General features: G+C 57.4%; 1 protein-coding gene across 1 annotated transcript in view; it reads left to right on the forward strand.

Moving 5' to 3' along the window:
• The first annotated feature begins 2463 nt into the window (after positions 1 to 2463).
• Positions 2464 to 21049, forward strand: part of LARP1 (La ribonucleoprotein 1, translational regulator) — a 44951-nt gene continuing 26365 nt past the window's right edge. The window contains 3 exon segments of the mRNA XM_035559839.2: positions 2464 to 2827; positions 2829 to 2898; positions 17912 to 17938. Coding sequence (XP_035415732.2) covers positions 2486 to 2827; positions 2829 to 2898; positions 17912 to 17938 — 439 coding nt within the window. The 5' untranslated portion in view covers positions 2464 to 2485.

The raw sequence follows: 21049 nt of genomic DNA on the forward strand, positions 1-21049 counted from the left end.
AAGGGGAAAGGGACCCCACCAGGCTGCATGTCCCCCCAGTGCAGCCAGCAACATTGCTCCTCAACCGGCAACGGGTTGTGCTCACCGCCGGAGGACCCACTCCTTGCAGAGGGCAAATGAGTGAGCCTGGCCAGAGGGGAGGCTGGCCCAAATGGCCAGGAGATGTGTAGTCCCTGAGCTAAGCTTATGAGAGAGTAGAGACCCCCTGGGAAACATGGGACGGGACTATCAGGAGTATAGGACGTGGCCTGGTTGTTGCAACTGAGATATGACAACATCCGCTCTGGATATTCAGCCTGGCAGCAAGGCCAGCAGCCACCTCTTCTAGAGTTACAATCGACTTACACAAATTTCCTTTTGCAATTGTACAGGACAGATTCTTACATGGTATTTGGGGCCGTGGCACATGCTGGTGATCCCTGAGGCTGTGGTACATGGTGACGCTGTGTCACACAAGTGTGCTCTCTAACTTGAGGGTAGCCAGGAGGATCCTGAGAGAGAAAAACCTTTTTAAAGCCTGGGTGGGAATGGAAGTTTCCTCAGGCTCCATTCTGGTTTCAGGGCTGGAAACGTGAACTCTGCTGGCTGAGGGAAGAACTAGGGAATAAGGTCGTGTACCTGGGGCTGGGTATCAAGGGACACAGGAGGCCAAAATAGTCTCAGCAGAGACTCTCTGAGAGCCAGAGACTCCTCCCTCTGGGGGCTGTCAGACCTTTGATTCTGTCGCCCTCCCGAACGAGATGCTAAGCTACGTTTGCCTCTCCCCTCTCCTTTCCTTCTAATAGTTAAGCTGTGAAATCAGCTTTTCATCCTTCTCCACACACCATCAGCTGGAAGCTACGTTCACAGAGCCTTGTCATGCTGTCAGTTTTCCTGAGGGGTCTGCACAGATGCCTCACTGGAGCTATATTGAAGCCAGGTTTTCTGGATGAGCATCTCTGGGTACAAGTGGAGTACGTGTTCTTTGTTGGAGAGTGTTGGCTGGTGCAAGGCTTATTATGAACCAAAGCGTCACCGAGAGCCACTGTGATCAAGTCTTGCTACATGATAACAACAGCAGTGCAAGTTTGACATTACGCCTTGCCTTTTGTGTGTGTGTAATTTGTGTGTACCTACAGGCAGGATTTGGACTCTCTGCCTGGCTTGCTCTAAGTATTAAGGGACGAGGACTGAGGACATTAGAGACAATCACGACCGAGCAACATTCCGTCAGCGAGAGATTAATCAGGTATTTTAACCTCCTCAAATGAAAGTGTGCAGGTTTTGCTGGGTACAAAAGCTAGTCCTTTAATCTCCTTCCATGAAACACATTGCATTCCCCAATCATCTTTGTAGTCCTTACTCCATTTCATCATCCTTGAATGTGGATAACCACAATTACACACACTGCTCCAGAGGAAGGTTCATCAGTGCCGGCTGTAATGGGATAAAGAGCTTCTGATGCACTTGAGGCTCACACTCGCCTTTTTCATGTGCTTTGACGTGGCGCAGTCAGCCTATGACAAGGACCAAGCCACTCTCTCCCGGTTACCTTCACCAACCGGTCTTTCTCATGGTCACATTTAACCCTCCTGGGCCACACGCTGTCCTCACGGACCTCTGGTCTGTAACCTCCCCCTGAAGTCCACACAACCCGCTCTCATCCGATGCCCGGCCCTGTGTCACCGTGTGGGGTACAGACAGGAGCGCGCCCCTCTTGTGGTGTCGGGCGTGGAGCCCCATCCCAGAGACCCCTCTCGTGATGTGAGGCGCGGAGCCCCATCCTAGCGACCCCTCTTCTTGCTTCAGCCATGAACCCCCACCCCATCGCCCCCTCTTCAGCCTTCCTCCTCAACCCCCCCTCCCAACACCCTCACTGCGGGGCAGCTCACCACCAGCAGCCCCCATTTTAGGATCGGGCATCCCCCCTGGCACCCCCTCCTCAACCCACGGTGGGCGACCCCCCCCCGCCTCCCCCAGCCCCACACACCACCGCGGTGCCCCACAGAGACCTTCAGGGCCCTGCCTCCCCCCCCCCCCCCCCAACGCCCCCCTTCTCCCCTCAGCGCCCCCCCCCCCCCAACGCCCCCCTTCTCCCCTCAGCGCCCCCCCGCCCCCCCCCCCCGGCCCCTTTAAGCGCCCCCCTCCCGCGCCCGGCCGTTGCATCAGGCACGTGCGCGCGGCCGGCCGGCCGGCCCGCGGGGGCGCGCCCCGCCCCTCTCCCCGCCCCGCCCCTCCCCTCCCTTTCCCTTTAGCCGCCGGCCGGGCGCGCGCACGCTCTCGGGCACGCGGAGGCCGGGCCGGGGCGGGCCGGGGCGGCGCGGTGCGCGCCCCCGCGGCAGTCGCGTGGTCCCCGCGCGTCTCCATATTGCTGCGGCCGGCCGGGAGGGGGGGGGGCCGAAGGGAGGGAGGGTGGGGGGGGGCACCGGGTAACGGCGGCAGCGGCAGCAGCAGCGGGGGCGCTCGGGGGCGCGTTCAGGGGAGTTCCCCCCGCGGGGGCGCGCAGATGGCGACGCAGGTGGAGGCGCTGCTGCCCGGCGCCCCGCTGCTGCCCGCCGAGGAGCGCGCCCTGGTGCTGAAGCCGCCGCAGGACGGCGGCCGGGAGAAGGGCGAGCAGCAGCAGCAGCAGCCCCAGCAGCAGCAGCCCCAGCAGCAGCAGCAGCAGCCCATGGGCCCCGACGGCGGCCCCGCGGCTCCGCGGCCGCCCAGCGCCAAGCAGCAGAAGGAGGAGAGCAACAACCAGGAGAAGGAGAGCCTGCTGCGGGGCGCCGAGCCCGAGGAGGGCGGCGAGGCCGGCGGCGGAGGCGGCGTGGGCGTTGCGGGGGGGCGCCGGGAGTTCATCGAGGCCCCCCCCGCCCAAGGTGAACCCCTGGACGAAGAACGCCGCCGCGCTGGCGGTCAACGGGCAGTCGCCTCCAGGTAGGGGCAGCCGGGGAGGGGAGGGGGTTTGGGTTTTTTTTTTTGTGGGGGGGGGGGAGGTTGGGGGGGGGGGGGGGAGTTGCAGCGCCGACCGCGCCCCGGCCGGCCGCGCCATGCGGCACAGCGTGGGGCCGGCCCCGCCGCGGCCTGCGGGGGGGAAGGGGGCGGCGGAGGCAAGGGGCAGAGGTGGGGGGGGGGGAGGTCGGGGGCTCAGGGGGGAAGGGGGGGGGGGGTCGGGGAGGGCGCGGGGGGGTGGATTTTGGGGGTGCTCGGCGGGGCCGGGGCCGGGCACGCGGCGGCGGCCTCCCCTTCCCAGCATTCCGCCGCCGCGCAGGCAACGTGGTTGCTTCCCCGGCTGGCGGCGGGCATGTGATTGCCCCGGGAGCGCGGCCCCTTCCTCCTCCTCCTCTTCCTCCTCCTCACCCTCACCCCCCTCTGCCCGCACACCCCCGGGGGGGGGGGGCTCCCCGCCCGGCCCTCCCCACGTGCGCGGCTCCTTTCTCTGCCCACCCGCCGCCCCCTCCTCCCTTTCTATCCCCCCCCCCCCCCCCATCCTTCCCCTCCCGGTATTGTGGGGGTCCGGGCGCGGCCCCCCGGCCACCAGCAGGACCCCACCCCGGAGCCTCCCCTCCCTCCGCGGCCTCCCCTCGGCTCCCCGAGCCCTGGGCAGCACAGCCCTGACGCGGGGCCGGGATTGCAGAACTCCATTTTCCTCCACGGGCGTCGCCGCCGCCTTCATCGTTCGCCCCTGGTGAAATCGCTGCTCGGGGCTGGGGGCGAGCAGCTCGGGGGCGGGGGGGGGGGGGCGAGGCGAGGCTGAAGTTTTCACTTTTCATTTTCCTGGGCCTACCTCCGCGGCCCCGCTGCCGCCAGATGTGACATCAGGCTCCTCGCCGCCCGACGCGCTGGGGGTGTTTTTGCAAGAGCGGCGCGCGAGGCTTGGCGCGCTGATTCATCGGGAGGTATTGATCTCGGAAAGGCGCACGGCGAGGCTCGGCTCCTTCCCACCTGGAAAGCTGTCGGCGTAATGGTGGCGAGGAGGAGAAGTTCGGTGCGCCAGGTATAAACGTCCGCGCCTGCGGGGTTTGGCGCCGTGTGTCGCCGTCCGCGGCGGCCTGGTGCGCTGTGACACGCAGCTGGCCGCATCGCTCCTTTGTGTGGGAGCCGGGCCCCGCCACGCTCCCTGGAAATCAACCCAAAGGTGCAGGAATACAAGAGCGTACCTCCAAAGCCCGTGCAGGCGGTTGCAGGCCCTTCGGAGGTCAGGACTTTAGGGCGCAAACCAGCGCCGGGCGACACACGCGGTGGCTTTGCGGTGCCCCGGACGATTTTTGTTGCGGTAGGGTGAGGGGCTAATCCCGCAGTGCATGGGGTTTTGTAGGGCCTGGCCCGATTGTCCCGCTATTCCCGGAGGTGTTCAAATAATGGAATTGGGTTTGCGACGCTTGGCGGCAGCGCCTGGTTCGTGCGGTGCCCCAGACGCTGCCACTCGGCTCTCCCGCACTCGGGGCATTGTTTCTTCGGCCGCCTGCTTCGTTAGCAGAGAAAACGTGTCAGGCGAACACGGCCGGCTCGCTCCCACGAGAGGCAGGGTCGTGTAGCGGCCCTTTGCCCGAGTGCCCTCTTGGAGAGTTTGGGGGCCCCTGCCGTGTCTGCGCTGCTTTGGGCAGAGGGTTTCTGACAGCAGATGTTTGCAGAAAGAGGCTTGGACATGAGTTTGTGCAGGGGGCGTGCTGGTGAGGTGAGCTGTGGTCTTGCAGTGACCTCCAGGAAGGAGATCACCCAAGAAAAGTGGCTTCTCTGTACACTTGAAACGGGTTGGGTGCTCGTAAATTGTGGAAGGGAATTACTAAATGTTCTTAGTTTTTAAGCATAGCCTAGAAAACCAGGGGTTGCAATCAAGCTGCGCTCCCAGCTCAGTGCTTGTGTGCTGAGATCCTAAATGTTGCCAGCCCTGATCCTGCCAGGGGTAGCGAGGAGACCTAGGAGCCAGCGAGTATCAGGTCAGCTCTGTAAAGATGCAGAGATCCCTCTATGACTTGTTTTACAGGCTTTGAAAGCCTTAATTTTTTTTATAATGATTGTATTAATCATAGGCCTGTAGAGCAGATTTAATGGACGAGACATGCTCCTTGAGGTGTTCACCTGATCTGTGTTGGAAGTAGTGCTTATAAAAGTGAAGGGATTGAGCTCTGGCACAGATAAAACAGCCACGTTCAAGGTCGTCGTGAGTTTTTGCTGCCTGTGTTTGAACACAGGTGTGGAAGAGCTTGGCAAATCCGTGGGACTGCGCAGGTTTTTGAGGCGCTTGACTTCCTGCAGCTGATTGCCACCTGGGGAGGTTGGATGCACGGCGGGGGCTGATGCTGGGGAGCTGTCTGGATTTGGTGGATTAGGCTTTATCTTCAGGGTTGGATGGCTCGCATACCTGCCGCAGCGGTCGTGGGGTACGCCGAGGGCTGGCAGCGAGGTCTGCGGTGGGAAGTTGGAGTGAAACGTTCCTGCCTGCTCGGGGAGGTGGACTGCCGAAGCAAAGCGTCTCCTCGCTGCTTAGCCCCTCCTCCCGAAAGCACGGCAGCGTGGCGTTCAGCGGAGCAACCATTAGAGCGGGTTAGACAACAGCGATACCGCTGATGCTGGAAGCGGGGGCTCAGGCGCTGGCGGAGAGGCGCACCAGAAAAGCTCCCTGGCGCTTGGCGAGGTGCGCGCCGCCTTTGTCGGCGTGCGTTTCGGGTGGGAAGGGGGGTCCTTGGAGCCGTGGAGTAACGCAGGAACGTGTCCAGAGTGGCAAGGCTTGAGTTAGGACGTACTGCTCGTGAGGGACACTGACAAGGCTGGTGACGACACCTCGTTTTTGCTCTCCGATGATCAGGTAGCGAGGGCTGTGTGACCGTCCCCGGCTGCGGGCGAGTTGCTGTATGTTCCCTTCTTATCACGTAAAGCAGCGCAGCCGGAGCCTGACGTGCGAAGGCATGACGGTAGGGAGTGTGTGCGCAGCAGCGAAGGAAGCACTTTCTGACAAAAACAGCTTTGTGCTTTTGGCTATAAACCAGATTTGAAATATTTTCTCCAAATTCTCCTATAGAGGAGGAGAAGAAGTGTGGCTTGCAGTTGAGACGGCTCGACCTTCTGGAACATTTTGTACTCCTCCGTTGTGCCCAGCACCAGCGCTGGTGATGATGCAAGCATTGGTGCAGGCAGGTGTTAACAGCACCCCGTTTTGAAAACCTTCTGGATTTCTTTCAAGAAACGTTGCATCAAGGCACTTGGCACTTCTTAATTTTTAAAGCCGTTTACGTCTTGGAAGTAAGAACACCCAGGCTTTAATGGCTGGCACCGCGAGCTTTGTCTGCGCTAACTTTTCTGCCGTTTTTCCTCCTGGCTGCAGACGCTCTGCCGTGAGAAAGCAGCACCCGGTATCTCCTAGCGGAGGTGCAGGAGGTGCTCTAGTTTCTTGAGGAGAGTTTGTTGCCTGCCATTTGGCAGATGCAGGGGGAGGATAAGCAGCGCCTTGCAGAAGGCACACCTTAGGTCCTAGCAGCAGGCACCAGAGGTGAGTTGACTTCAGAGAGCGCCCGGTGGTTTATGGCTGGTACCGAGGAGAAGGCAGGGAAAGAACAATTCGGGAGCTTCTCACCACTCGCTGACTAAGTCCCCAAAGGGCTTTCCTTGAAACCAGCCTCCAGTACAGGAGATAAGCTGTATGGGAAGCTTGTTTTACCCCTGGCGTTTCTTCACATTCCGAGCAGACACGCACATCTGCCTGCCTGGGTATCCAGCAGGGTAGAGCTGCACACACCTATTTCCAAAGTGTTGGGCAATTCTTGCTCTGTCGTGGCACGTAATTGTGGAGCTCTTCTGGCTGTTGGTTGCAACAGAGCTGCTATCGCAGCAGGAGTCCTCCCCCCGTCGCCCCAAGTTTCCTCTCTGCCATACGGTTTTGTTCCGATCCCACAACTCGCTTTTGAGTAACGCTTCCCGTTTCGGTGGGGAGCACGAGGGCAGCTGGAACTCCCTGCTCCCAAAACGTGAAGGAAGGTTGGTGCTTTCCCTCCCCCGCGTGCCTTTGCCCTTCAGCTTTGTGCTGGACCTTTGCCCTGTTGTGCACTGTTTGTTTCGGGAAGGCTGGGGAGCGCGGTGCGGCTGCTGGAGAGCTGACTCATGGGCCGCGGTTGCTGGGATTTGGTGCTTTTTTTCCACCTGGACCTCTGGTTCCCGACTGCCAGCCACGAGGTATCGCCGGGTGATCCTCACCAGCCGTACCTTTCACCCCCACAACTCTTCCTTCAGGCGTTTTATTGCCTGTGATACCACGGGGGGTTGCGCTGGGATCGCATCTGGGATCGTGGGGCTGGACGGAGGAAGGGCGAATCGGGTGCAAAAAGGGCTGGGAATCGGGGCGCTGGGCTGCGGTGCTCTGCTCTGGCTTCCAAATTATGACACCTGATCCTTTCACAATGCTCAAATAGTGTGAAATTGTCCTCAGGAGAATGCCAAATGCCGACTTGGATAGAGTTAGGTTTCTCCTTGCATGCTTGAAACTACTCCGTAAGGAATCTCCGATCCCACCTCAGTGGTAGCGCTCGTTTGGCTAAATCAGGAACGGGCGTTTTAGTAGAAAGCTGTGCTCTCTACACCAGATTAGATATTTTAATCCTTACAGTTACTACAGCTACAAACAGCAAGCGTTAAAAATATAATCACCTTAATGAAAACGTAAATACGCTTGCATGCTGCCGGAGGATTGCGGTGTCCTTTGTGACCACGCAGCTCTCGGAGGAGCCCTGCTCCCAGCTCGGCAACCAGGTAAACCGAGGTGCAGGTGCCTCGCTCGCTGTAGGTCTCACAGGTAACTGGTGGCAGAGCTGGGAAGGCTTTTTGCTCTGCTCTCCCAGTCTGGTTGGGAGCGGTGAGCTTTGTTCGTTCCCAGCCATGAGGCACGTTTACGTTATGGCCTTTGAAATGTTATTTATCTGGTCGTTCTGGCGCCGAAGCCTGAACTGATGTACTACCGGAGGCTTGAATCCGTGTGCCGTGTGGTCTCCAGCGTGGCCAGCTCTGCTTTTGCCTCTGTCTTCACTCAAGCCAGTGCTTCGGCCCCAGACTCATTCTGTAGGTTCTGGACCTCGTCAGTGATCTGCAGGTGGGGTTGGGAAATTTTTCTCCGTGCGCTGAAATAGAAGTGGCTAATGTGAACCTCTAGTAGCAAGCGATCGAGCTGCGTGGCTTCAGGTAAGAGGAGAGGTAAAGAAAGGCTTCTAAGAAGTTACTGCAGTGTTGCAAGAACTTAACGCAGCGGTTTGTGTATTTAGGCAACAATGATTGGTGACCAGAACAAATGGGAACCGAATTTGCCCTTGAATAAATCAATTATCGGAGCTCTTTGTGGGAAGAGTCCCAGGTCGGGATCGGTCTGGGTTGGCTGGAGGGAGGCGCGGGCGCGCAGGGGGGTGCTGCAGCAGCGAGTGCAAACTGGCACGAGGCGTTTGGAACAAAATGGGTTGGATGGCAGTTTTAAGGCTGCACAAGACGTACGTTTTTTTGGGAAGGGTTGTGGGAACCGTGGCCAAGTACAGTGTCAACATGTTTCCAAACATAGGCGCATCCTGTAACTGCGGGTTCCCAGAAAGCCCTCCTGCCTGACCTTCCTCTGTCGGGGCATGTGTTTGTACAACAGGCCTGGGGGGCTCCTGGGGGCAGGGTGTGTTGCCTTTTCCGAGCAAATCGGCGCGGGGCACGTGATGGCTCTGCCAAACCCAGGATCACAGCGGGCTGGTGCTGGAATTGCAGAAGCCATCCCCAGCGGCCGCCCGGCCCAGCTCAGGTGTGGAGCTTGCTGTGGATTGTGCTAGGGTCAAGAGCTCTTCGTGCAGCCTTAGCGCTCCGTGTGCTCGAGCATGTTCCGCTGGGACTTGCACGGAGAGGGAGGAAGGGCCGTGAGTTGGCCGGACTAATACCTGCATTAACAGTGGTTTACCTTCAGCGTCCTTCTGGGGCAAAGCTGACTTAGGAGCAGCCGCTTGCCTCGACGCTTTCTGCGTTGTGGTGCCGGACGGGAACACGTGGCAGGCAGCGCTTCCCGGCGGTTGTGATGTTTTTTGGCGTTGTGTTCTGAGTCATCCTGTTTCTTTCCACGGTCACAAGTCGGAAGGACCTGGCAGAGATCTCAGCTGCAGATAGCCTGGTGCTGACGGCGTGTGGGAGGTGACCGTGGCAGCCCTGGGTCAGCTGGAAGCCGCCGTTTGTTTCGGAGATGGCCGAGCCCTGACTGAGGTGGCGGGGCTGTGCCCGAGGTGTATCCGTGCAGCTCAGCCTGCTCTGGGCGCTGTGTTCCCAGGCAGCGAGCTCGCCTCCTTGCTGGCACCCCTGGAGGCAGCTCCGCAGCCCGCTGCTGCGGCAGGCGGAGCTGGGCTGGGACCTGGCCGTCTCACCGCTGCCTTCCTCCATCCTCGACCCTCTCATCAGAGTGTCCCCGGCCTCTAGCGAGGCCCAGGAGCAGAGTCCCTGCCCTAGGAGGGCGGTCGTGGAGGAGAAGCATCTCTGGTGCTCCACAGCATTTGTTTTCTATTTTTTTTTTCTTTGGTGCAGAGAGAGCCCTTGGTGGCAGTGACAGCACTAGCCAGGGAGGTCCTTGGGGCACCCGGAAGAACCGGGGGGGGGGCTCAGACGGAGCTTGCCGACATCGCTCACGTCCTCGCCACGCCAGCCGGACTTCAGCAGCGATAGGAAAGCTGGGCAGGGAGGGCGGAAACGCGCGGCGAGAGGGCTCGGCGCACACGTGCTCGGTGCCGGTGCCGATCCAGATCCGCGGACCTGAGCCCGTCCCCAGCCTCGGCGGCTGTGGGGGCCCAGCCCCGAGGGTCGCTGCAGGGTGGGGGGCGTGGAGGAAGCAGCACCGCTGTCTCCAGCACGGTGCTGAGCGCGTTGTTCCAGGCGAGCGGCGGCGGCGCGTGCGGCGCTCCCGCAGAGTGACTCTGCAGTCTGCAGGGCATGGCCGCATGGCGGGGAGCAGCAGGAGCAGCAGCAGCCCCTCTGGCGGCGGGCGGCAGGGCACGGGGACGGCTCGCTTCTCCTCCTCCTTTCCCAACACCCTTTGGGTTTGTTTTCCCCCCCCCCAACTCGCCTGTCGGGTGATAAGTGGAGAGAACGGGGCTGGGGGGGGGGGGGGGTCAGGGCTAGATTCGGGAGATAGGAATCGGTCCGAAACGCTGAGAAAAGAGGTGAGTTTTTCCTGACTGAAGTACGCGGGGAAACGAGTATCGGGTTGGAAAAGGCGCAAAAATGAGGAAAGGGGAGGCTTCTGGCGGTGGGAAAGGGAGGGGAAGGTGCGTGGGGAGGTCGACCGGAGAGGTTTGGGGGGGGGCGTCATACCTGCCCCGTAACTCAGAGGTGCTGCCGGACGGTGGGTGCGGTGTTAAATACCTCTAACTGGATTATTTGCAACATCTTTTCAGCCTTCACGCTAAATTCGCCCTGCTTCCTCCCCCTCCTAACTGTGCCCTTGGAAGCACCTGGTTAGGGACTAAATGAGTGATTATTGATGTCCCAAATGTCAGTTACCAAACTGTCTGGTGTGCACGCTTACAGATGACAGAGGCTGGCGAACAAATGAAATAGAATTTATAATTAAGTAAGATTTAACGTTTGATAAGCCGACACTCGCTTTATACTACAGGAAATTAGTTTCTTCGGATTCTTCAAGGTCAGATCTTCCATTTTTTTTGTATGAAATGTTGCAAAAGAAGCGCCGAATTTATTCCTGCAGGACAGTTGAGATTCTCATTACAATGATTTTCTACCTTTGCTGGAGCCCTTCTGGATATTTGCACAGTCAGCACAGTGCAGGAGCAATGTCTGCTTCTGTCAACCCCCCTGAACCCACCGAAGAAGCCTCCTGAAAATAAAGCCCCTAATATCAAATTCCTGCGTGCCCGTAGATGGCAATGCCCTTGGTCTCGTCTAGCACAGGAAGAGATTTAAAGGGGTGGCCGAGGTACTTTGCTGTGTGTGTGCCTACAGGAGGCCACAAAGGGAAAACAGAGCAAAGAAGTAGGTGTGAGGAATGATACCGGTACACGCTAACACAGAGAAATGATGTGGCCATAGCAGCAGGCACTGAAATGTGGAAAAATGAATCCTAAAAATGTTGCTAGGAGGTTTTACTCTGACTGGAAGAGAGACGATAGGGTGTTTGTGCTCGAGATCCCACCCCGTAAGACAGGAAGCGAATCACAGAGGTGGCTCCGCCATGTGCTCGGATGACAAAGCATGAGACTTTCCTGGCTGTAATCACGTTAAATTTCAGTTTCCAATTCTCTGCTAAACCTTGAAAGCTCGGGGGAGTACCTAATGTGATCTAATGCGTCTGAGTGTGCGGAAATCCACTGCAGAGGGTCTTGCACTGAGCTGAGCAGAAAGGGGACTGATACCTTTTCGGCTTCCCAGTCCCAAGGGAACTGTTGTACTGCTGGTTTTCTGGTGGTGATGGTGGTGGGTTTTTGTTTTATTCAAATCAGAGAATGCTGGATGTGACGTTTGCACTCGGAGCAGGGAGGAATTTGATGCAGGTGACCCTCGTCTTTAAAGCGTAGAATTAAACCTGTAAGTACAACTTGGAAGAAGATTTGGAAGAGACATACCAGATCACAGGCAGCCAACTCGAGTACTTCACTTGGAGTTGACATCTGAGTTAAGCTAATTAACAGCAGAGAAGGACGGAGGTGGAGGGTGATCAGAAAAGCTCTGAGTTTGATTAAAACCAACCAGGTAGCCTGGACCGGAGCGGGGAATGTCTCAAATAGGCTGTGAGCCTAAGGCTTTCAAATTTAGTTAAGGATTTTAATTGTTGTCTTTACTGTGCTGCCTCCTGCATCCTATAGACCCCTCGCTTGACCCTCTACCTGCAGCACTGAGGTGAGAGAGCCTTGGATTTCAGTCCTGGTCATGCCTAAAATTTTACTGCTTGTTCAACGTCCAGTAACTTCAAGAATCATCTGGGGAGGGTGACTCTGGCTATGCCGGACCCAGGCTGGTGTAGGCTCCGTCTGGGCTGACCTCCTGGAGGGCTGGAGGCTTCCAGCAGTGTCACTTCAGGCTTACAGGTGATTAAGGGCCAAGAGGCAGAGAGCTGGCTCACCACCTGCTTGATGGGAACGGTAATCGGACTTTTCTCTCGCTCCTTCTTTGAAGGTGCCGCGTGCTTTCTCCGCGGCTCGTCGTCTGATGCCTGGATGGAGGGGTTGGGGCTGGCGGTTGGAGCAGCGCCGTGCTGCTCACCCATTTGGGGAGAGGGGAGAAGGGGTTAATGGCAGAGAACATCAGTGTTTGTTCTCTCCAGTACAAGCACTGATAAGTGGATGGGAGAAAAAACAGCCGTGACCTTACAGTTATTTTCTGTGTGTCTGCGCATATGTGAGCGTTGGGTTCGCGGGACTGTTTGTTTGGAGAGCGCTCGTTTTCTGTGGTCAGGCTGACCAGGCACATTCCTCCAAACCCCTCTGGCATCGCTGACGCCTGGCGAGGAGACCTGGGCCCCTCTTCCGAGCAGGTCCCCGAAAGGTGCTTTGGCCAGGCACGGTGCCGGTCCCGCCGGTGGCTGTGCTCGGGTACGTGCCGTCACGGCATCAGTCGGCTCCTCTCCCCTGCAGTCAGGAAGAGGCTTACAATCAGCAAAAGGTCCTAATTCAGCGGGGTGCGTGGTGTGAATCTAAAGCTAGGGAGCTCTGTCAGATGACAATGCTCTCATTTTGCAGCAGGGGACTTTTTCAGGGGGTGTTCCCCGTGCAGCTCAGTGAGGCAGGAGTTCTTCGTCCCTTTCTAAGCACACGAAGGTAGCTGGGGCACCCCAGGTGAGCTCCACCAAGGCCACAGTCATTTCTGCACTGAAAACCCATTTCAGGTGTTTGTGGGAAATCAATGCCAGAGCTCACGCTGCCTGCAGCTTGTCAGCCTCTTAGCGCAGACAGCTGGGGTGTCCCCAGGTAGTGGCCCACCTGTGAGAGAAGGAACCGAGCCTCTGCTCTGGATGGAGATCGGAAAACCAGAGGCTCTAACAGTCTGGTCTAACCCTTGCAAAGAAAGGATTTGGGAGCTGATGAATGCTTCTGCATTTTTTTTTTCCTCGCATCTTTTTCTTGAACTGACCTTTGAGGTGTCTTCGGGCCTGACCGACATTGGTGAGCAAGACCTTTTATCTGGGTTGGATCTTCCGCCCATCTCCAGCTTCAGCTTCCCTTTGCGCGGGGGTGAGGAGCCTTCTTATTACAACAGCCGCGCGTTGTTAGGAGGCGCTGGGGGTGGCTGCCCGGGCCTGGCGGCGGGGCAGGGTGGGGAAGAGCTGGGTGGCTGCGAGCCGGACCCTCCCCGAGCCTGCTCGGCAGGTAAGGAAGGAGGGGAGCAGGAAGCGAGCGAGATCTCAGGAGGGACGTAATTGGCCATGCTAATCTCCGGGGTTTGGGTTTCTTGCTTTGCTGCTTTTTCCTAGCAGACCTCGCCCCCTTCTCTGCCGCTTTGAAGCGGCCTGTAACTGTCTCAGGAACCTGTGCGGGCACCATGTGGGCCTGCGAGGGGAAGCCGGGGGATAGGATCCAAGCTCAGAAGTCGCCTGGGGATGGAGAAGAGATTGAAGGAACTCTGGTCTCATTGCAGCAGATGCTGGACTGTGTAATTTGGACCTTTTCCCTACCTGTGCTGCTAGCATCGGGAGGATTGCCTGTGTAACAATTGCCCGTGGAGCAGAAGTGAAATGTCCCCACTGGGTGGAAGCTCGGGTCTGGAGGAGATGTCCCCAGTGATCCTGCCATCTGACAGCATTTCCCTGCCCTGTCCCTCTCCTGGGCAGTCAGTGCAGCCCCGCAGCCTCTGAGCCATCACGACCAAGCTCTGGTCACATCTCTGCTGCTGAGTCCCTGTGTGACCTTGGAGAGGTCATTTTTATGCTCGCATCCCAGTCTTTTGTCTGCAAACCGCGGAGGGTGATTCAGTTGCAACTTCCCAGGTCCGAAGCCGGGGCAAATCAGGCGGTGCCTTCCCGAAGCTGGGAAGAAGTGGTGAAGGATGTGGGCTGCTCCGCTGCTCGTGGTGAGGCAGCGGGGATGGATCCTGTGGGAATAATTGTGGACCTTGCTGTGGTGCCAGCTCGTACCCCAGCAGGCAGAGGAGCAGCCCTCGCCAGGCGCCGTGCTTCAGTGACACGAGGCGCGGGGGCTTTCCTGGGGTGTACGGGGCTGGTCCTCAGCCTGCGGCCGTGCTGCCCCTCTGGGCAGTCGTGGCTGCGGGTTGGGTGGCGGAGCAGGGGGGAGGCTCTGAAGGAGCAGCGGTGTCTGAATTCAGAGCTCGAGCGTAGCTCGAGGGTGGGGGCTTGTTGGGAGGGGCAGAGCAACGTGGTGCCGCAATGAGCGGGGGGAGACGTGGGCTCCTAAATGGGCTAGCCTGCCTGGAGCTGTCCCAGATACCTGGGTAGCAGCGGTGGGCAATTAGCCCCTGGGGAGGGGGTCTGTGTGTGCATGCAGCAGCTGCTCTCTGCAAATGCCCCAGTTTAACACACGGTCTCCTCCTCTGTTTAAAAATACCACCAGGCAAAAATTGTGATGCTGTATTTCCCCCCAGCACCCCCAACCCCCTGCGCACCTAAAATAGGAAGGACTGCCCTCAATTTAGTTACGTTTCTTGGGCTTCCAGTGCTGCAGCCCTGGGTATTGGTGTTCAGAGCCGGTACCTCCGCGTCGTACCCACGCCCCGATGTGGCGGTGCTGAACGGGATGCTCAGCGCCCTCCCAAACATCCTGCCAGCTGCCGTGCATCCTTGACCTCTTCCTGCTCTCGCCTTTCCTCCACCCCCTGCGCTGATAGCAGGGAGAGGCACGAAACTTCGCTTCCTCTGAGATGTGGGCTGCGAGGAGAACGCGCGGAGCCGAGCGGGATGTTAACGTGCTTGGGAAATACCTGGCTCGGCGGAGGTTGGCGCTGTGACGGAGAGATCGCCACCGCCTGTTGTAATTATAATCCTCCTGCTAAGGCACCGGCTCTAAGCCTTCCTGGTTTTTGGGCCCAGGGTGAGAAACAAAAGAGCCTGAATGCGAGAAAGGGAAGGAAATGTGAGACCACAGGGCCCGAGTTTTCTCGCATCGCGATAGCGGCGCTGTCTCGGCCCTTCCCGTTTGGTTGCCTGGGGATGGTTTTGCATTGAGCTGGCACGGCGAGGCTGGGCGTAGCGGGGAGCTCTGGGGCAGTCGGGGCAAAGCTGCTTCTCCTGCGTGGGGAAACCTCGATCGAGTGGTGCGGAGCTGCTCCGGAGCATCGTCCCCTGGCCTGCGGTAGGGTGCCTGCCTTGGGAGCCTTGGAGGGAAGCAGGTGGGGAAACAGTGTGTGTGCTGTGGGAGAAAGCCCTGGGGCTGGCGGGCTTTCAACGCTGAGGCTTTGCCTGAGCAAAAGCTGTGTGGTCACTGTGTTCGGGTCCTCTGTGTTTGATTTGTAACCTTCAGGGACTGAGTGGGGCAGGCAGCCGCGGTCCCGAAGCATCTTAAACGGGCTCCTTGGAGGCAGCCCCAGTGATCTGTCTGTGGCCTGTCAGCCACGCGTGTTTCGGCCGCCTTCCCCCTACGGCTTTCCTGGGAAAGAAAGCGCTGCCCGATTTAGGCTTCTCTTGGGCACACCAGGTGCTGCCTCTAATTGGCAGGCTAATTTCTAATCTAGTCACTTGTGCTTGCAGGGAAGAAGGCGTCCCAAAGGGATGTCGTGCCTGGCAGTCCCTGCCGAGCCCTGCCTTGTGTGCATCCTCCGAGCACCTCTGTCTTTCAGAAAAGCAAGGCCCAGGGACAGATTGCTCCGTGCTCCTTCCCTGCAGGGCGAGGAGCTGCCTGCGAGCCCAGCAGTCTGGGTCTGTGCTTGGATTTAGACCTGCCCCAGTTACTGGTGTGATGAGTTGGGTGGGCTCAGCTCAGCCTTCCCCGACCAGGGGGGCTGAGGGCTGGAGGGCAGGCGAGTGCCGTTCCTCAACGGGGGTCACGCTGGCGCCTCTGGGGGTGAACACCAGCGTTATCCGCCCCTGGTCAGCGTGCATGGCCCCTCGATTTTTAGTGGCATACGGCACCGAGGTGTTTCCACCACTTCTCAAGTTGTGATGGCCGGGTGAGCCTTGGTGCGCCTTGAGCCCAGGGTTTGGCTGTGAGCTGAGCAGCGGCCTGGAGGCGGCGGTGGCACAGCTGGTAGGGAACGGCCCCGAGGGGACCTGGCAGCAGTTGTGGCTTCTGGAAGGGGTGTCCCGGGCCTCTCGTGGGCTCTGCAGTGGCCGGCCGGGCTGAAGGTGTGTCTGGGGAAGAGTCGGTGGGCCGGGCTGCCGGGAACGCAGGCTGGAGAGCTGCGTCTGGCAGGGCCGCACCGAGGGGATCGTGTGCCAAGGCCTGCAGTCGTTGGCTGGCACAGAGGAGTTCCTCTTCTCAACCGGTGTTTTTCAGTATTATTTTCTCAGTTGTTAGGTTTTTCTTTGGTGGTACCCAGTACCACCAGCTGATCCAAGGGGGTGGGATGTACGTTAACCACCACTTCCATCTCATTTCTCCTCAGAGAATTTGGCTGGGAGTTGCCCAAGCAGGGAAATACAGAGATGGCCTCTTATTTGGGGCCCGATGGCTCGAGCACAGAGTGTACCTCCTCATTGTTGTAGGAGCCTGAGCTCATCAGCAGTCCTCACAGAAGTGCAAAGTGTTTAGATGTGCCTGGGTGAAGTGCTGTTGGAGGGCTGCAGCAGAACATGCAGTCTGCACAGGCTCCAGGCTGGTGCTTGGAGGCTCTTCTGGACCCTTTGGCTTTTACCCAGCGTGGCCATGAGCCCTCTGCATGATGACAGAGGGAGTTTTGATTTTATTTTATATTTTTTTTTGCCACTTGCTTCTGCTGCTCCCAAGTGGGATGGAAGCATCCCTGCCTGAGGACGCCTTGAACTGCGCTGTCAGGGGCAGAGAAGCAGCAGCTCGCTGGTAGGGGCGTGTGTCTGCAGCTTCTGCATTGGCCGAGCCCTGGCCAGAAAGCAGCGCCCTGCCAAGGGGTAGTCCTTGCTGCAACTCTTGTGACTTTCCAGCTGAATGTGTGTTTTGGGCAGCTGATAAGCTGGAGCCAGGGGCCTGCCCCCTGTCCTAGGAGGACCTTGGCTCGCTGGCAGCCTCCCTTCCCCCTATTCTTCCAAGTTCCTTGAAGAAAATAGAACGTATTGCTCCCTACAATACGCTGTTTTCATAGCTTCTTAGGAAGCCTTTATCTACAGGGTTTCTCCACACATGGTGCCTGTCCTGGCTGCATCTCCAAAGAATGAATCTTACCTCTGATCCTCTCCAGCTGTTCAGCACACGTCGTCCTTCCAGTGACAAATAGGGTCGATTAGGAGACTTTTTTTTGTGTGTGTGTGTGTGTGCTTCTAACTGGGAATTGCCTGGGGGTGGGAGGGGTGAGTAGGCTGTTGCTTCGGGACCTGAACCCCTCCAGACCCCAGCAGCTCTGCTCCAAGGGCTGTACTTGCTGAGAGCCATCTGAAATGGGAAGGCAATTGCCCAGGGCCATGTGTGATGTTCCACCAGCACCCTGGGGGTGCTGAGGTGGGTGCCTGCTCTGGATTTGGCTGCCCCCTGCTCCGCCCGGCTGTTCACTGTGTTAAGGTGTGCTCTGTGCAGGTCTCTGTTTGGTAATGCTGGGTGGGGGGTGTCACCAGCTAGCTCGTGGCGTGGGACTTTGGACATCTCACGAGCTTTTTATTCCTCACCACTGTCTGTTAGAAGCCAACACAGAAGGTTATTAATGAGAGCAATATGTTCAAGTAAACACTAAGTTCTTCAAAATCTTTCTCGCAACAAGTGGTTGAATTGAGGTGGGTTCCAAGCTAGATTGATATTTAACTTGGGATGCTAAGAAAATACTTCCTCTGTTTAGCTAAAGTAAACAAATCAAGAGAGGAGGGACCGTTTAAATATGATTTGCGCTCCAGCTGCAACCAATACTGATATTTTCTTTTTTTCTTTTGCAGACATATTTCCAGCTGACGGCCAGTCTGGTATGTATTAATTAAAAATGGAGTTCTTCAGCCCTCCCTCTGCCCTGTCTTTCCTGCACTTCTCTTTCTGCAGAGTCAGCATTAATCAAATTTAGATGACTGGTAGAGGAATATGCAACAGACGTTATTTTAAAAAAAGAAAAGGGGGGGGGGGGGAACTAAAATTTTGTTATTTCTGTATGGCAAGTGATATCTTCATGCTTTCATGTAGTGATGGTCACGGGCTCTTCCTCCAGGCTGATACCGTTGGGGTGCCAGGACTGGCAGAGGGGTTTTTGTTTTACCCAGCGATAGCACTCGGGCGGACTCTGTGATCCCAGGAGCTGTAGTGCCTTTTGGATGTCCCATAGCAAAGGCACTGGGAATCAGGGTCAGTTCGTGAAGTGGCCTTGTGCAACCATGGTCACATCACTGTGTCCACCTCCTGCCCGCATTTCAGGCTTTGCAATGGGATCACGTTTTCCACGTTCACAGCAATAATGGGAGGATAAATTGCTCCTGATGGTGAAGCACTGCACGATTAGGATTTGGAAGTACAAAAATCAGCTCCGTTGTCTTAAAGCTGGTTTCAGTAAAAAAAAATAACACTGTCTTTGAGAGATCTGGTGTGTCGTCAGAGACAACTTGACTTCATGAACTGAACAGGGGGTTGGAAGTTGTGCATGTGTACTTGTTTCCAGAGCTCTAGCTGGCTAACAGGGCCATCATACACAACTAGATCCACTGGAGCTGCTGAAGATGCCTCTGGGTTTTAGAAAGGCTTACAAATGCTTGGGTTGCTTTTCACAATTTTAATCACTTTCAGAACATGCTTGAAAGCAAAATGTTAAGTGCGATGTTGAAGGAGGAAAGGTGTTTGTCCGTGCATTGAGTACGGCAGGTCTGAAGCCAGGATGGAGCAATGACTGCACAGAAAAATTTCTGTGACACAGAGGTTTTTTCTTCTTCCCACCCCTCGTAAGATGCTTTTCTCCACCCTGCCTGCATCGGGCGTTGTGTTCTGTCCGCCTGCGCTGCAGACTCAGATGGCCTTTGGCTGGCACCGCTCCATGCTCTGTGCTCCAGCTGGTGGTGGGCCTTCGCAGCTGGCTCCGGGGTGGGGCACAAGCGTGCATCTGCGGCAGGCGATAGCGTGCGTTGCAGCAAGCGCGTGTTACGCGTCAGTAGGGTCGCAGAAAACATTGCCCGCAGAGCTGGGGGGGACACTCTTCTGTATTTTTAAGTAGATAAATGAAAGCTTAAGCAGGATTTCTCTTACTGATAGCTCTGACACCGCACAGTTCTTTCTCATGCCTTCTCGAGAAAAGCCTTAAAACTGGTGCTGTGCCGCTTCTCCCCGTGTGCCGAGTCACCTGGAAGCCCCGATGGCTCCAAACACAGCCGTGTGGATGCGCCGAGGGCAGGGTGGTGCTGCCAGCGGGGTGCTCCCGGATCAGAGTCTGGTGTCCTTTTGCCCAAGGAAGCGTTTAGCACAGTGACCGGAGATGCTGGGTTGTGGTAAAAGGGTTGGGACCTGCATGGGCGAGGAGCCTGAGCCAAAGCACCAGCCATTTTGTAGGCACGGCAGCAGGAGCGTGCCCCAGAGCGTGTACCTGCTTGTTGGTGTGAGGATGCTGGAGGCGCTGTGCCCTCAGCGTGGTGTCATGGGCAAGCACAATGGAGGTGGAAAGGTAGCAGCGTTTGCATCCTGGTTACCTAACAGCATTTGGAAATAAAGCTGCTCCCTCAGAAACTACCAGGGGCCTGCCTCGTGTCTGGCACAGCTGTTCCCAGTCCTCTCCCACGCTGAGCAGCCAGGCTGCAGCAGCTGCCGGTTGCTTTTCAGAAGAAGCCACTTGAGACCTCGTGATCCGGAGTTCAGGTGAACCTCTGAGAGGTCTCAGCACCCTTGAGAAACGCGTGCTTGGCTCGTTTGTGTGTTGGCAAAGCAGGAGGAAAGGCTTCCTCCCACTTCTGCTGTCAGAGGAGGGCTGTGAAGATGTCTCCGCTCTGTGGACGTGTCAGCTGTGAACATCTAACCCCCCACGAGGCTGCCCATGCTGCCCACCTCTCAGGACATGTCACCGCAGGAGGTGCTGAAGTTTGCTGCCTGCTGTTTAACGAAGAACTTCTGCTTGCTCCAAGCACATCTACCAGCTTCATGCGATGCTCCCGGTTTGTCAGGGGATGCCTTCCCGACATCGCTGCACTCAGCCCGTCTCCCTCGGCAGCGGAGAACCCCAGCCTTTTTGGTCACACCTCCGAAGGGCTGCCTCTGCTCAGCTGAATTCCTTTCCTCTGGACACCCGTAACACTGCCGTGCCCTTGTTGAAATGCAGAGACCAGACCTGACTGCGGGGTTCGGTTTCACACAGCAGCAAGCGACGCTCTTTGTCTCATTTTCACTACCCCTGATGATTTTTTTGGTTGTCTTCATCCTGAGCTGATCATTGGAGAACTGTCAGCAGAGCCCCATACACCTTCCTTGAGTTATAAACGCCACTTTGAATCGAACGCTGTTGAAGTTCCTTCATAAAGAGATGTGGGTGATGCTCCCGCTGCAAGGAAGCAGTTTTTAGTCCTTTATAAAGAAAAGGAGGGGAGACGGATCTTTAAATCAGCAGAGAAAGCGCTGTGTTGCGCTCCCTTCTGTAGCCGGCTGCTCTCAGCTTCCTTTGGGAAGGCTCGCTCTGATTAAGGGCTTTTTGCTCTTTTTTTGTGTATTGAGAAAGGGGAGGCAGCCGCCTGTGGCGCTGGAACCGCCTGGATGGGCGAGCGTGTTTTGTGTAGCAGGATCCACGTGGCTGTGCGCCCTGGAAGGAAATCGGCCGTGTTTGTTGCATCAGGGTTACTGAGAAGAGGCTTGGATTGCGCTGCCTTTGGCTTAAGGTGGGGGGCTTAAGCGAGGATGTTTTATTCTGTGCCTGGAGAGCATACCCTGAAACGGGCTCAGCTGATTTCTGGAGCAACGCTGCTTGGAGGGAGACCTAGGTCTGGCCTCCCTAAATCTCAGTGTTTGCAGTTCCTGGTCCGACCGCCGCAGGACAGTTGCTTTCCCCTGCCCCTAGAAATGGGACTGCATTTCTGGCTGGTGGTGGCATGGTCATCTTGGTCTCGCAAGCTGAGCTGCTG

The sequence above is a fragment of the Cygnus atratus genome, chromosome 14, assembly GCF_013377495.2.
Source record: "Cygnus atratus isolate AKBS03 ecotype Queensland, Australia chromosome 14, CAtr_DNAZoo_HiC_assembly, whole genome shotgun sequence".
Classification (NCBI taxonomy): Eukaryota; Metazoa; Chordata; class Aves; order Anseriformes; family Anatidae; genus Cygnus; species Cygnus atratus.